The 16,563-nt window shown below is 38.4% G+C and overlaps 1 protein-coding gene across 5 annotated transcripts in view; it reads left to right on the top strand.

Moving 5' to 3' along the window:
- Positions 1-16,563, top strand: part of LOC149019759 (metal ion-binding protein) — a 157,576-nt gene that overhangs the window by 106,691 nt on the left and 34,322 nt on the right. For all 5 annotated transcript variants that reach the window (XM_089153729.1, XM_089153730.1, XM_089153732.1 and 2 more), the window contains 4 exons: positions 4,010-4,439; positions 4,813-5,136; positions 5,430-6,038; positions 6,184-6,357. In XM_089153729.1, the coding sequence (XP_089009855.1) occupies positions 4,010-4,439; positions 4,813-5,136; positions 5,430-6,038; positions 6,184-6,357 (1,537 nt within the window). The remainder of the gene's footprint in view (positions 1-4,009; positions 4,440-4,812; positions 5,137-5,429; positions 6,039-6,183; positions 6,358-16,563) is intronic.

Below are 16,563 nucleotides of genomic sequence, written 5' to 3'. Positions count from 1 at the left end.
AGAGGCATTGCGCCAAGCAAGAATTTAAGGACACTAATAATAGCAAACTTGTTACATAGCACAAGAGATCCAAAGCCATACTTTGCACATGGACCAAGTAGCAACAATGAGCCAAGCAAGAATTTAGGGCAAACTTGATACATAGCACAAGAGATCCATAGCCATACTTTGCACAGGGACCAGTGCAGCAGCATCACAATTGCAAGGGTAAGTAGCACAAGAAATAGATAAAGAACTAAGAACAGATTAGACTCCAAATAATTTGAGAGTTCAAGATCGATAGCTTTCATGGTTTTCCCCCAAAGCCAGAGAATCCGTCAATGGCTAAACTCTTGAGTATTTGAAGCCAATCCCAGAAAAATGAAGGAAGAGAAGGAGAAACAAAGGGAGAAAGGGCTGGGAACAAATCAGGGTTGGAAAAAATTCAGAGATATCAACAATGAAAGCCCTCATGTCTTCCCCCAAAGCTAGCGAGACAATCAAAGCCAAGAATTCTCAACGAACAAATTGAAACCATGAAATAGGAAGGAATGGGCAAGAGAAGGAGAAAGAAACAAGAGAAGATTCGGAGAAAGAAGCTAAAATGGCCCTCACGGCTTCCCCCGACGCTAGAGAAGCCATTAAAGACAAGAACCCCCGACGAAGAAACAGAAAGAGAAGGAGAGAAGATGAAGGAGATGAGACCAAAATAGGGAATGAAACAGAACTTGAGAGATCCGCAACAGTGGCTCTCAACGCTTTCCCCCAAAGCTAGAGAGACCACAGGAGGCAGAAATCAACAACATCCCTAGACAAAACCCCGGACGGCCAAACATCCACAATTTTTTTTTCCGAGCCCGCCCCTCCAGGGAGGAGAGGAGGGGGAGAATGGATCACAGAAACGGAGGGGAAGAAGAGGAGAATCAAAGGGGAGAACAAGCTACTGCCAGCGGCTCTCCGCCTCCAGAAAGGCCAGACAAGGAGAGCGAGAGAAGAAAGAGAGGAAGAGAGAAGGAAAGGAGACGGAGAGATGCATGGAGGAAGACCTCCGGCATCTCTCCACCTCCAGAAACGCCGATCGGGAGCAGGTCAACAGCAGCTGCAGCAGCAACGATCCAAAGGAGCTACAAGACAAGAAGAAGACCAAAGGAGATCAGAAGACGAGGAGGACCGGATCTGAACAGCCACTCCGACACAGTCGCAGTAGCAAACGCTATCGCTTACAGATCACCTGAATCGACAAAAGGAGGAGCAGCAGATCTGAAGTGGAGGAGGACCAGATCCAATGCAAACTCTCTGACACAGCCGCACAAACACAGAACCTCCGGCGCTCGCTGAACCAGAAGAAGAATTGATGCAGCCACTCGCAGAACCTCCGGCGCTAGAGAAGAGACTATTGCAGGACCCGAAGAAGACGCCGCCGCTCGCAGATCAAATGCAGACGCTCGCGCTCACCGTCGCTCCCAGAGGCAGTCGCTCAATACGGAGATGTTATTCTCTCCAATGTGGAGATCTTGACCATGTTAGATGTATTAAAATGAAGATGGTAAAATACTAGTATGTGATGAGGACATTAAAAAATGATGGAAAATCTATTTCTCTAGTCTACTAAAAGATCATACTTCAAGCACCTATGATTCGAATGATTACACCATTCACCAAGGCACCAATTTTCTAACTTATATACGGAGAATTTTGATGTCCAAAGTATAATAAGCACTAAGGAGGATGAGACTCGGCAACATACAAGGTCTTGATGAAATCCCAATAGAAGTATGGAAGAGTTTAGGAACCCATGGACTAGTTTGATTGACTAAGTTGTTTAATAAGATTATAAGCACAGGAAAATGCCAAATGAATGGAGGAGAAATATCATTGTTCCAATTTACAAAAATAAAGGAGATATTCAAAGCTGTAGTAACTATAGGGGCATTAAATTGATGAGTCATACTATGAAATTATGGGAGAGAGTATTGAAACCTATTTGAGACATTTTAACTACAATTATGAAGAACCAGTTTGGGTTTATGCCGGGAAGATCTACAACGGAGGCTATTTACCTAAGTAGGAGACTTATGGGAAGGTATAGAGAATGTAGGAAAGACCTTCATATGGTATTTATAGACCTAAAGCTTATGATAGAGTTCTTACAGTGTTAATTTGGCAAGTACTAGAGAAAAGTAGTGTTGCAAGTAAATATGTAGACATAGTTAAGGATATATATGATGGTTTGGTGACAAGTGTAAGAACAATGGGGGGACAAAGTAATGAATTCCCAATTAAAATTGGGCTACATCAAGGATCAACTTTAAGCCATATATATTTGCACTTGTAATGGATGAATTAACCAAAGACATTCAAGATGAGGTCCCTTGGTGTATGATTTTTTGCTGATGATATTGTGTTGATTGATAAGACTCAATTGGGGATTGATACCAAATTAGAATCATAGAGAGCAGCTTTGGAATCAAGTGGCTTTAAACTAAGTAAAACGAAGACAGAATATCTAGTCTGTAACTTTAGTCATAATCGGGTAAACGATGAGTTAGTGATACTTGATGATAAGGAGATTCCTCAGAGTGATTGTTTTAGGTACCTAGGTTCAATCATAAGTAAAAGAGGTGACATAGAGGATGATGTTTCCCAAAGAATGAAACTAGGGTGGATGGAGTGGAGAGGTGCGTCCGGGGTCTTGTGTGATTGGCATATTCCATTAAAGCTTAAAGGACAATTTTATAGGACCATGGTTTGGCCAGCTATGATGTACGGTGCAGATTGTTGGGCTGTTAAAAAGAATCATATAGATAAACTTAGTGTAGCAGAAATGAGGATGCTAAGATGGATGAGTGGCAAAACTAGGAAGGTTAATATAAGGAATGATCATATTAGAGTTGGTTTAGGAGTTGCTCCCATAAGTGATAAGCTTTGAGAAAGTCGTTTGAGGTGGCACGGCCACGTTCGACAGAGACATGTAAATGCCCCTGCACGGAGAAGTGATATAATCCAGATTGAAGGGACTAGAAAAGCTAGAGGTAGACCTAATATAACCTTAAGAGAAGTGTTGAGAAATGATATGCATAGCTTAGGCCTTGATTGGAAGGCAATAGTCCATGTAGCCGACCCCATTTAGTTGGGACAAGGCTTATTGTTGTTGTTGTTGTTTTTGTTTCTAGTTTCTACCCTCCACTGAGACAATACAAGAGTCAAACAGAATATCTATGCCTTCACTTCTCCTAATGGTTTTGACACACTCAAATCAGTCTTCAAACAGCACATGTGCAAGACGCTTCTTGAAATAATTAAATAAATGAGTATGCTGACCCCAAGTCATACAGCACATGCGCAAGATGGCCAGATATTGGCAATACCTGCAACAACTGATTTAGATACCTCAGAATCTTGCTGAGTAAGAGTACAGATCCTCCCTGAACCTAGGGTCTCTGACTCCTCTATCCTTCTGCCTGCTGGTGCTGCCTGCCCTGATTATTCCTTGAGTGTTCTTTATCATATGGTGTTTCATACACCATTCCCTACACTGCACTGCTCATAATGATGCTCCCACACTACGACCATTTACCTGGGGCTATCTGACTAGATGCTTCTTGACTAGGATTTGTCCTTCGCTATTAATGACTAGCAGTAAGAATTATCTTTCCTTTAGTTTAGGTTCCTGGATTTTCTCTCTCTTAGTTGTAAAGGAATATCTTTCATTGCTGAGTTTTCTACTTTTGGTCATAATACATACATGTACATGCATACATTCATGTATATATAGTGGGAGTTAGAATTCCAAGGTAGTGATTCTGTCTGCTCTCTCTTTTGAGTTCATTGGCTAAAATCCTAAAAAAAAGAGATGAGATAACTATCTGTTCCTCTCATGTAATTGGCAATCAGCTGCATGGATTTTTGTTTTCCCTGATGTTTTATTTGCCTTCCCTTGCTACACATATTCTTCTACATTAAGCATTGTTTATTGCAGGTATTTTCTACTCCCCAGTTCTTAACTTAAATATATTGTGCTTATGTTCAGGTTGCTTAGGAGAGACCCAATGGGTGCACTTGGTTATTCGAGCTTGGAACCTTCTTTGATGAAAATTGCAGAGTCTGCTGATGGTCGCCCTTCTGAGATGGGTGTAGTTGCTGCCCTAAGAAATGGAGAGGTTCTTGGGAGTCAAACTGTTCTAAAAAGTGATCACTGTCCTGGTTGCCAAAACCTAAATTTACCTGAAAGAGTTGAGGGTGCACCTAATTTCAGAGAAGTCCCTGGCTTTCCTGTATATGGTGTTTCCAACCCAACCATTGATGGTATTAGAGCTGTTATTCAGAGAGTTGGTAGCTTTAAGGGTGGTCAACCAGTTTTCTGGCACAATATGAGAGAAGAACCAGTTATCTACATCAATGGCAAACCATTTGTTCTTCGTGAGGTGGAAAGACCGTTCAAAAATATGCTGGAGTATTCGGTAAAGTCTATATTCTTATCAAACTATCAATTATATCAAAATGCAATAACTGATGCAAGTACATAAGATTTAGACTCAAATTTCTGGTTCTACACAGGAAACACCAAAAGCATCTTGTAAGCTAGATCCTTGTTAATTTGTTTCAGTACAAATGTAAAGATAAAGTATCCCAGTCAGTGGAGTTTGTAAAAAGAGAATCCTATCTTTAATGTATAGTGTACCAAACACCACTGCTTCTAAGTAATGGCTTTTCAAACTTGTCTTTTGACCTTCGCTCTGCTCTTTGGTGGTCTCAAGCCTCGACCATATATTTCTCGTGTCAGCTGGTAATTAAATAAAATTTTTCTACTGATTAACGAGATTGGTGCTACAGGGCATAGATCGTGAAAGAGTGGAGAGGATGGAGGCTCGGTTAAAAGAAGATATCCTTAGGGAATCTGAACGCTATGGGGGTGCTATAATGGTAATTCATGAAACAAACGATGGGCAAATTTTTGATGCTTGGGAGCATGTGAGCTGTGGATCGATTCAGACTCCTCTGGAGGTCTACAGATGCTTGGAAGCTGAGGGTCTCCCCATCAAGTATGCACGTGTACCCATAACTGATGGTAAAGCTCCCAAAAGTTCTGACTTCGACACATTAGCATTGAATATCGTGTCTGCTACCAAAGATACTGCCCTTGTTTTTAATTGCCAGGTACTAGTTTTAATGGATCCAATCATCAATAACTTACACATTTAATTCAAGATATTTTCTGTATCTAATTATTAAATTTTTAATTAATTTGGGCCCTGATTGTACTTATATTCTTTACTTATGATACTTTTGTCACTAGATACATTGCCATTTTACATATGCATATGTTGCATAGAAACTGAGATGCAACAAGTGGGAATTTTAGTAAATCCATTCTAGGTCTTTTTTTCTATTACTGAGACTTTTATGGGGTTTCAAATAGGAAAATTAATCAGAATAGTATTTTTTCACAGATGGGAAGAGGGAGGACCACTACGGGTACAGTAATTGCTTGCCTTCTCAGACTTAGAATTGACTATGGGAGACCTATTAGAATGCAACCTTTGGCTGCAGCTTGTGAAGATGTAGATAGTGATTCCTCTAGTGGTGAGGAACCTGGAGATAATAGCACAGCATCTGCATCTGCTTCAAATATGATGACAACAACAAATGAGAAAGATCCAAGTCGTGCTTTTGGCATAAATGACATACTATTGTTGAGGAAGATAACAAGACTGTTTGATAATGGAGTAGAATGCCGGGAGGCACTGGATGCGATTATTGACAGATGCTCCGCTTTGCAAAACATACGGCAAGCAGTTTTGTATTATAGGAAAGTATTCAATCAACAACATGGAGAGCCACGGGTAAGGAGGGTTGCATTAAACCGTGGTGCGGAGTACTTGGAGCGGTACTTCCGGCTAATAGCATTTGCAGCATATCTTGGAAGTGATGCATTTGATCATTTCTGTGGACAAGGAGATTCCAGGATGACCTTTAAGACTTGGTTGCATCAGAGACCAGAGGTTCAGGCAATGAAATGGAGCATTAGATTGAGGCCTGGGAGATTCTTCACCGCCCCTGTAAGGCTGTAATAAATTTCCCTTTTTGACTTGGTGAAGCTGTTTGTGTTGATTCTGAAATACATAATGCTTCACAAATCTTGTCATTCTGTTTCCTGAGTTAAATGCTTCATACAGAATTTCTGATTTGTTTTTGTTTAATCAGGAAAAACTAAGAGCACCACATGAATCTCAGCATTGCGATGCAGTGATGGAAGCTATAGTCAAGAATCGTAATGGTTCCGTTCTGGGAAAAGGTTCCATACTCAAAATGTACTTCTTTCCTGGTCAGAGAACTTCCAGCCGCATCCAAATCCATGGTGCACCACATGTCTACAAGGTAAAATACACCCAATTATTGTCAAAAGAATTCTGCCTTCTTGCCCCGCATAATTGTGAAGGATCTCTGTTTATGCACATCCACAAACCGCACACAGTAGAGCATATTTTCAGACAGAAGCTCTTAATTGTTTTAGCCAAAAATGATATAATTTATTTGTATATCCGGAAGTAAAAGACTACTTAAGGTTTCTTAAAATATGTAGTTTATTGAGTTCCTTTGATATGAAAGATGTACATTGTACCAGAAATAAAATTAAAATAACTTGTAAGAACAGAAAACAGAAGCAAGAGGACAGGAAGAGATGGAGGAATCAGAGTTGTGTTGGAATAAGCAGACCCTCCCATGGTTGATATATCGGTGAAGTAGTACTCAATCTTCTCAAATAGATTACAGCACCGAAATAGAAAGAAGTCTAATGAGTAGAAGACAAGGAAATAAAATAAAATCAGGGCAGAATAACGTCAGATGTTAGCCAATCTGGGGTGGACCATATGTAGTGTGGTTACCACCGAGGTGGTAAATCGCCCGTATCTTAACATGCATTACACCTTTTTTACTCTTATTTTATGCTTTTGTGGTTCACTGTATCTCCTGAAGTAAAATGAAACATTCAGATTCTCGGGTTGTGAGGTGTTACAACTTCGATGACAAAGTAAATACAACCTCCATAATACTACTATTTGGGATAGTAGGATGTTTTTGCAAGCTGGATAGAGTGCTACTCAGCAATGTAGTATAACTGGGTAACTACAAGGTCTCAGAACTCTAAAGCAGTATTCTTAGAGCCTGGCTTGTCTGATAATAGTCCCATTGTGTTTGAAGATTCTGGAAGAGTACAACTCAGGCCCTAAATCCTTCCAAGTTTTTCCAATCATGGGCTTCCATACCTGTCTACTGTGGTGTCATGAGGGGAGGCTTTGAATCCCCTATTAACTTTAGACTGAATCCTCTTTCTTGGTTATTAACCTAAAAAAAAAGTGTCCTCTTTCTTGGTTGCTGCCCAGTTGTGAAACATGACGAAAGAACTGCATGAGTTGAATAAAGAAGGCTTCTGGGATGTTCATTTAACAGTAAAAGAAGCAGAGAATGAGCTGCTGTGAATTCAAGCCCTAATCAGTTCGACCACTGCGGAACATAGCCTGTTAGAGAGAAAAGGAGGCAAAGAGGAAGGTGTGCGCTGTGCCTGAGGTGAAGGAGATTTTTTTTAAAGAGGTGATTATGACTTGGTGATGGGAACAACAGCCTCTTCCACAGAGCAGTTCACTGTAGACGGCATAGGAACCATATTCTGGAGTTCAGGGGTGTATATGGAAGATCCTAAAAATATAAAAAAGGAGGCGTTCTAGTTTTTCTCTAAGCTTGGAGTTCAGGGGTGTATATGGAAGATCCTAAAAGTATAAAAAAGGAGGCACTCTAGTTTTTCTCTAAGCTATTGTCGGGAGTACCAATGTACCAAATCTCGTTTCATCTCACTGTCTCAACTTATTAAGACAGCCAAGATACCGAGATCTCTGCAGATCTCAGCAAAAAATGGCACAGCTTTCTATGATATTTCAACAGCCTATCAGTGGTTTTTAAGTGTTTTTTGGGTCTGATTTTTGGTTTATAGCATAATTTGAGGCCGATAAACACAATGGAAATGTTATTTTTGGCTAAAACCTAACACAAAGTGCTATTCTTAATTTACACATGCTCCACTGTATGCAGACAAAACTGGATCATATATTTTACAAATCTTATCATGGATATACAAGAAAACATTGAACTTCCATTAAAATGCACAAACAAATACTGAGAAGTAGTCAATCTCAATGATAGTTCACAAATTAAAAATTACTGTCAGAAAATAGGCTTTGAAGTGTCAAAACAGTGTCGAAACAGGGAGAAGAACAGAGAAGAAAAAAGGAGAAGAAGTGAGAGGAACCACAGCAAGACCTACAATTCTAGTAGGAAGAGCTAGAATTGTTTCCTACTAGAATTGTAAGCTACCTTTATTTATAGCGTTCAATGTTGAAACTACAACTTGAGAGACAAGAAACTTGTCCTCCAAAAAAAGGAAATAAAAATTACAAGCTGTAGACAAAAATTTCTAGCATTCTAATTCCTACGATCTGTCCAAAATAGAACAGAAAGGTAAAGTTATAAAATTAGTAACTAACAGAAGATTAGAAAGTATGCTTTCCTAAACTCCCAAACCTTGTTCGCCAAGGTTCCTACAGTAGAAATATAAGGAATATAATGCAACATATCCAAAAAGGAAAGATCCCAAAGGTAAGCTTGCGCACCAAGGCAGCATCTTTGGTTCTATGCATTCTTCAACACTCCCCCTCAAGCTGGATCATACAAGTCTCCTATGCGCAGCTTGCAACAAATAGTCCTAAAACTTGGCTTGAACAGAGCCTTAGTGAACAAATTTGCTAGTGGTCAGTTGAACTCACAAAGGGAGTCTCAATGATTTTCTTCTTGACTTCATCACGAACAAAGTGACAGTCCACCTCTATATGCTCTATCATCTCATAGAACACTGGATTGCTGGCAATATAGGTAGTAGTCTGATTATCACAGAACATTTTCATAGGTGCTGTAATTGGAATCCCATTTTCCCTAACGGGGAACGAAACCACATCAACTCAGCAGCTATGTAAGCCATGGTTCTGTACTCTGCTTCAGCACTAGATCGGGCAACAATAGATTGCTTCTTACTCCTCCAAGTTACAAGATTTCCCCCAAGAGAAGTGCAATAACCCGTTGTAGACTGGCGATCAGCTGCAGACCTTGCCCAATCTGCAAATCCACCAATCCATGCTCTGATTTGGCTGATAAATCAGTTCCTTGCCAGGCGCTCTCTTGAGATAACGAAGTACTTTCATTGTTGCATCCCGATGGGCCTTCTTAGGAGACTGTATAAACTAACTTAACACACAACAAAATAGGAAATATTAGGATGAGTAACAGTGAGATAAATAAGTTTCCCAATACGACTCTTGTAACGATGGACATCCTTTAGCAAGTCACCATCTTCCACTCCTAACTTCAACTGAGGTCAATGGGAATATTAGTAGGTTTAGATGCAAGCATTCCAATTTCTCTCAAAAGATCCAACACGTATTTTCTTGTGACAAACGAACTCCTTGTTTACTACGAACTACCTCAATTCCCAAGAAATATTGTAGACCACCCAAGTCTTTAATTTTGAAAAGACTTCTGCAAGTGTGCCTTGACTATATCGATAGCCCTGATATCACTGCCTGAAAGAATAATCTCATCAATGCAAACTTCCATAATGACAACACCACCATCCTATCGTCTAACAAAGATAAAGTGATCAGAATAACACTAGAAAAATCCAAAGGACTCCATAGTTTTGCTAAATTTCTCAAAGCAAGCCCGTGGAGATTGGTTAAGCCAATAGATGGCTTCATGAAGCCTACAAACACAAGTATTGTCCTCGCCTAAGCACCATAATCTAGAGGTTGCTCCATATAAACCTCTTCATTGAGGTCACCTACAAGAAGGCATTCTTCATGACAAGTTGAAACAGAGGTCAATCATAATAAAAGCTAAAGAAATCAACACACAGACATAATTAAGTCTAGCCACAAAAGAAAAAGTCTCAAAGTAGTCCACACTGTATGTTTGTGTATAGCCCTTAGCTATCAAGGGAGCCTTGAGCCGTTCAACTATACCATCAAAATGATATTTTACACTATACATCCACTGATAATGGACCACATCTTTTCCAGAAAAGACAATATATGACAAGATTGTAAAGCATCCATTTCCACATCTATGGTAGTTTTCTAGCTCGGGTTTTTAAAGGCCTCGTTATGATGGTTTAGAATACAAATAGTAGATAGAGAAAGGGTAAAACAACGAAAGTTGGGAGGTAAATGTGAAACAGATACATAATTAGAAATATGATAAACAATGTTAGAATGCAGTGCAAGTACGAGTACCTTTTCTCAAAGCAATTGGTAAGTCATCTAAAGTAGGTGTGGGATCTCCACTAAAAGAATTTGCTGGTGGAGGGGGTGAAGAGAGAACTTCTATAGGACTACCCTCAACCTCCACTAAAGAAGAGCTGCCAGTATCAATAGAAGGAACTGTACTATCCACAATACACTCCGCTAACTTACATTGTCATTGAACAAGAGAGGAAATGGGAGGAGCATCATTTGAAACATGGTTTTCATAAGACAGAGAAGGACTAGTGTAATACAAGGTGTGCTAAAAAAATGTCACATCAACACTTACAAATTGTTTTGATGATCAGGGTCACAACACCGAAAACCTTTCTGAGTACGAGAGTATCCAAGGAAAATACATTTAATAGATCTAGGAGAAAGTTTTTCCATAGTATATGGTACGTGAACAAAACAAACATAACTAAAAATTATGGGTGGAAGTGGAACTAAAAACAGTTCTCTATTGGGAAAAACAATTGAATAAGGGAATTTATCAGAAAGTAAAGTCATAGGCATTCAGTTAATTAAATGACAACAATTAAAACCGCATCACACCGATAACTCTTAGGAAAATTCATCTGAATTAAAAGAGCATGTGCAACCTCCAAGAGGTGGCGATTCTTGCGTTTAACCACTCCATTTTTTTATTGAATTAATGAACAACTGGTTTGATGAATCATTTCAAGAGAGTCACAAAAAGTGGATATATGATATATCATTTTGTACATATTCTAAAGCATTATCTGATCTAAAAACTTTAGCTAGAAGAGAAAATTGAGTTTTTATTTCATGAATAAATTTTTAAATATAGGCAAGAACTCAGTTTGATCCTTTAGAAGATACGTGAAATACAAAATACCGAAACTCGTGCCTATTACTAATTCTAGAGGGACCCAAAATATCGGAATGAACTAAAGAAAACAAATACTCACTATGAAGGACAGAATGTGGAGGATAGATGGCACGGTGATGCTTCCCCAACGCGCACGCCTCACAATTTAACCTAGACATTGGTTTTAAAGAAGGAAATAAAATTTCTAAGGAAAGATGTCCTAAACGAAAATGCCACTGGAAAGCATCTACACCATCATCAGAAAGAGTTGCAGTAGGGGCAGCATAGTCCAAATAGTAGAGACCATTCCTTTGTACACCCTCCACCAATCGTCTTCCTCATGTGAAGGTCCTGAAAAATACAAGAATTAGGAGTAAAAGTTACAAAGCAATTCAAAGTTTTAGTTAACTGGGTAACAAATAAAAAAGATTAAAAGGAAAATTAACAATATGAAATACGGATGACAAAGTAAGGGAAGGTGTAGGGGAAACACTTCCAAAGCCTAGAATAGGTGTGGAAGTATCATTAACTATGATGACATAGTTATTAGTACTTAGTAGTAGATTTAGAAAAAGAACTAAAAGTGATGACTTACTAGTCATGTGGGAAGAAGCCCTTGAATCAATAATCCAAGGGGTGAGAAGGGTTGTGTTACTTGTATGAGAGAGAGTGGTGGCAGAAGTACCAATGGATGTGGAAGTGGCGGTCTCAATATTTTGTAGATGGCGAAAGATTGGGTTACATCATCTCAAAGGGTCTTAAAGAAGTCCTTAGAAGACGATTCTGAACCACTATCTTTGTTTGCTATTGTATCAGTATCACCATCAGATACAACATGGTTGACAAGTTACTTGGCCCACTTTGGCTTTCCATGTTTGGCCTAACAAGCTTCCACCAAATGCCTAGTTTTACAACAGTAAGTACAAAGCCTAGATGCCTTATCAGCCTACTGAACACCACAGCTTCCAGGAGGTCGACTAACTCTCCTTGAACTACGACCACATCCCTTTCCACGAGATGTTGTTAAGCAATATTTTCTCCTTTAGAACTACTTCTAGAAGAACCCCCTTCAGGCAATGCAATTCGTTGAAGTCTAACATATGCTTCACTAAGATTGGAGAAATGTTCACTAGCAAGAAGATGTGCTTTCACAAATTTCAGTTTGGGGTTCATTCCTGCAAGAAACTTAGATACTCAAAATTCATTCTATTGTGCCTTGAGTTCTCTATGTTTATAGTGAGAGGTTGGAAAACATTCAACTCCTCCATCATGCCTTTAAAAGAGTTGTAATAATCCTGCAGAGACTTGTCAGCTTGCTGAAATTGAAATAACTTTTCATAAATACTATAAATTCGAGTCATATTTTTAGTCTGGGAATAGGTTTCTTGCAAGTCATCCCATATTCCCTTGGCCGTCTTGTGAAACATAACATTAGTTGTAATATCAGGTTCCATGCTATTCCACATCCAAATTTTGATAATTGCATCATCTTGAGTCTAACTAGTGTAGGATTTGTCAGTCTCAGTTGGAGGTTCAAACTCAATGAACATAAGTTTACCTTTTTTAAGTATGTAATCACAAACAGCTTGTGACCAAAGCAAATAATTAGAACCACCTTTGAATTTGGTGGAGGTAATCTAAACATTCACTGGATCAACTTGTGATCCTTTGAATTCAGCAATACTTGTAGTCAAATCCCTAGTAATTGAAGACATTATAACTTGTGGTAGATATCACACAATCATTAGGGTAAAAGCTTGAACCAATATCCCCAAACTTGAAATAGAAATTGCAGCTGAAAATATGCAAACTACAGGCTGAATAGGGAGAAAATTAATTCTGCTGAGTGCAAAATTAGAAGCTAATGAGGGGAGGTAAAAACTAGAGTTTGATCTATCTAAGTTCGAGGACCTTTAAAAGAAAGGTTATATGTAGAATAGATCAGTTCACATAAACATGGTAGAAGATCTTGCTCTCGAGCGACATCTCGCCACCTTGAAAAATTGAGCTCTCGACCATCTCGGCGAGATCTCGGTCGTGATATATGATTTTTTGGCGTCAACTTAGTGGTCTATCTCTGTAGGTTTTAGGGTCCCAATTAGGCTAAAACTTGGTATTTAGCCTATTTAAGGCCTTTTTAATACACAAGTGGCCTTGAATTTGTTAGAAAACAACCCTAAGTATGATTTCTAAGTCTACCCATAGTGTGAAACCGAAATGTTGTAGGATTAGGGAATGCAAGGTTATACAACATGTAATATAGAACCTTTAAGGCATATAAATTAAAAGGAAGTGTATCAAATGCATCAAATAACCTAAATGTCATCAAAATTCCATCTATATGAGTATCACAATCTCAATTTTCAAGAATAGAATAATAAAATTATACAACTATTAGAAGTTCTATATAAGTCATTAAATCATAAGTTCATAAGACAAGCAAAGAATGATTGTTCTTCCTTCGATGTTGTAGATGTGCTAAGAGTAGTTGCAAGTGAAAATCCAGCCAAAATCCGCAAAAAAATTAGCAAAAATTGAGAGTTCAAGCGAGATATGACAAGATATGGTGAGATATCCCAACTCTCTGCTCTCGATCTCCCACCATGCACATAAATACATGATCTAACAATGTATTAGGTACAACATTAGGTGGCTACGCACTAAGGAGAATTGAACACATATTTGAACTTCAGAAGAAGGAATGGATGTGCATTGTTTTCATTCAATAAAGCTCTAATACCATGTTAGAAAATTGGCTTTGATGAGTCAATATTGTGTAGAAATGAGGAGAAAAACAGAGAAAAAGAAGTGAGAGGAACCACAGCAAGACCTATGATTCTGGCAAGAAGAACTAGAATTGCAGGCTACCTTTATTTATAATAGCATTCAATGTTGAAACTACAACTTGAGCAACAAGAAACTTGTCCATTGAAAAATGAAATAAAAAATACAATTTGTGGACAGAAATTTCTAGCATTCTAACTTGTAAGCTCTGTCCTAAATACAAACCACATATAATGGAAGTTCTGAAAGTAGTAACTAGCAGAAAATTAGAAGGTATGCTTTCCAAAACTCCCAAACTTTGTTCACCAAGGTTCCTACACCGAAAATAGAAGGTAATGCAACATATCCAAAAATGAATTATCCCAAAAGGCAAGCTTGCGCACCAAAGGCTGCTGCCTTTGGTGCTGTGCGCGTTCTTCAACAATTACAATTTATTATTATAAAACCCCTTGAAATTTTCAAAATATCATCGAAATTTCCTAGATTCTGGCAAAATTTCACCACAATTTCCAAAATTTCAGTTTGGCTAGATTTCATTACGATTTAGTCAATTGACTGAATCTTGTTTCTCCTCTACTTTCCTCTCACCTTGCTTGAGATTTTCAAGATCTGGCAAGATATTGTACAATGGTTGGAACTAATGCAAACGATAGGGGAGCTGCCACCAAATATACCTCTTGATGGGTCCTTTCCAAGGAAAGCAGCAACGATGAGATCCAATAGGTGGTGTTGGGGATGATAGAACTGGAGGCCCCTAGACTAGATGAGTTTGGGGCAAATTCTTAAGCACCCTTAGGAGTTGATACACGAAGAGCTCATTAATGGCTGGTTGGAAGAGTCCGTCACCAACGATGAGATCCAATAGGTGGTGTTGGGGATGATAGAACCGGAAGCCCCTAGACTAGATGAGTTTGGGGCAAATTCTTAAGCACCCTTAGGAGTTGGTACACGAAGAGCTCATTAAGGCTGTCCTTGGTTCTTTCAGCAATCGATAATGCCAAACTCCATCGATGCTACATTCATCACACTGGTTGTTAAGGGTGGAGATGTAAGACATTTTCTAGATATAACCCCATTGGCCTGTGATTTTGTTTACAAAATCACTGTAAAGATTAAGGATAATTATTGTTGCCCCCCTGTATTATAGCTTAATTACTAAAAGGACCCTGCTCTTTATGAAATTATTGTTGCCCCCCTCAGTTTATTGGTGTTAAGAGATTGTTATAGTTGAATGTTTAATGTCTATTTTGCCCTTCCAAAATTAAGAAGCCAAAAGACAATATCATCCTCATTTAGAAGGGGGGAGAAAAGCATATAAGATACCAAGCTTACACTTGTATTCCAATCATTTTAGATTCCAAAAAGAAAAGACTTCCTAAGTTATGCTTTCTAAAATGATGAGGTCAAATTGGATAGTAATTAAATAAAAATTATTGAAGGTGGGAACTTCCTAAAATTGATAACATCAAATTGGAATGTCAATAACAAAATCTAAAAAATAACACCAAATTAAAAAGTAACTATATAAAAGCTAAAAAATATGAAGTTGCCAATTTTTTTTAATTATCTTATAATTAAATCTCGATTTTGGGTTTTATCAAGGGAGAGGAAGGAGTTTGGTTGAGGGTCATCGAGAGGAAGGGGTAGAACGGGTTTTTTTTTCCCTTTTCCTCTTGGGCAGAGTAAGAGGAGAAGATGAGTCTATTTATTTATCTTTTAATTAGGATTAATTTTTTCCTAATTGTTAAGGGTAGTAATTGATTTAATGTAAGTGTAAATAAGTAATATAAAACCTTAGGGTTATTTTGGAATTTTTAAATAAATAAAAATGCCACATCATCACTTAGTTAACGAAGTTTAAATGGTAGGGGGGCAATAGCAATTGGAGGAAAGGTCCAAGGTTGGATTAGTAATTTGAAAAAGTCTATGGAATAAAATAGCAATTTAGCTATAGTGTAGGGGGGCAATAGTAATTATCCCTAAAGATTTTTAATTATCGGTTGTAGCAAATGATATACCATCCTATTGGTGAGGAACAGTCAACTTCATTAAAAGAAGATCGACTTCAAACAATATAGTATTCTATTGTGATTATGAGATGAATTAAACAAAAGAAAGCCTCCTCTTCAGTAGTCTTGAAGGTGGACCTGCACAAACCTTAAGACTGTTTAACTAGGAAGTATTTGGAGAGGATGCAGATTTGCACAATTCTTGGGTTGGCTCTCTTGTGTTTTTTTGTCCTTATCGATAGCACCCTATAGGATACTCTTCAGGAGAGACTCAGTCCCGCCATATCTGTTTACTCCAGCGATGAAGCTCTTTTTGGATTTATGAGATTATTAGAGGTTGAAGGACAAATAAAGTTGCTGCCCCTATGCAAGTCCAACCATATTTCCTCTTGATTTTTGCAGATGACTTTTTTATTTATGTGAAGGCAAACTAGGAACGAGTTGTGGCTAGCATGGGGGTGTAACTGAATTCCTTATTGTATATGGTTTGTCGCTTAATAGGGCGATGCCCTCTATTATTTTAAGGGCATTAACTAGAATAGAATTGCAATTTGGAGTGAACAAGGTTATTTGAAGCCAAGCTATTTATAAGGTACATTCATGTACCACTTTT

Source organism: Hakea prostrata, chromosome 4, assembly GCF_041222555.1.
Source record: "Hakea prostrata isolate BN-2017 chromosome 4, UWA_Hpros_2, whole genome shotgun sequence".
In the NCBI taxonomy this organism is placed as follows: Eukaryota; Viridiplantae; Streptophyta; class Magnoliopsida; order Proteales; family Proteaceae; genus Hakea; species Hakea prostrata.
The sequence above is the reverse complement of the archived record's forward strand: the minus strand, read 5'-3'. Positions and strand labels throughout refer to the sequence as shown.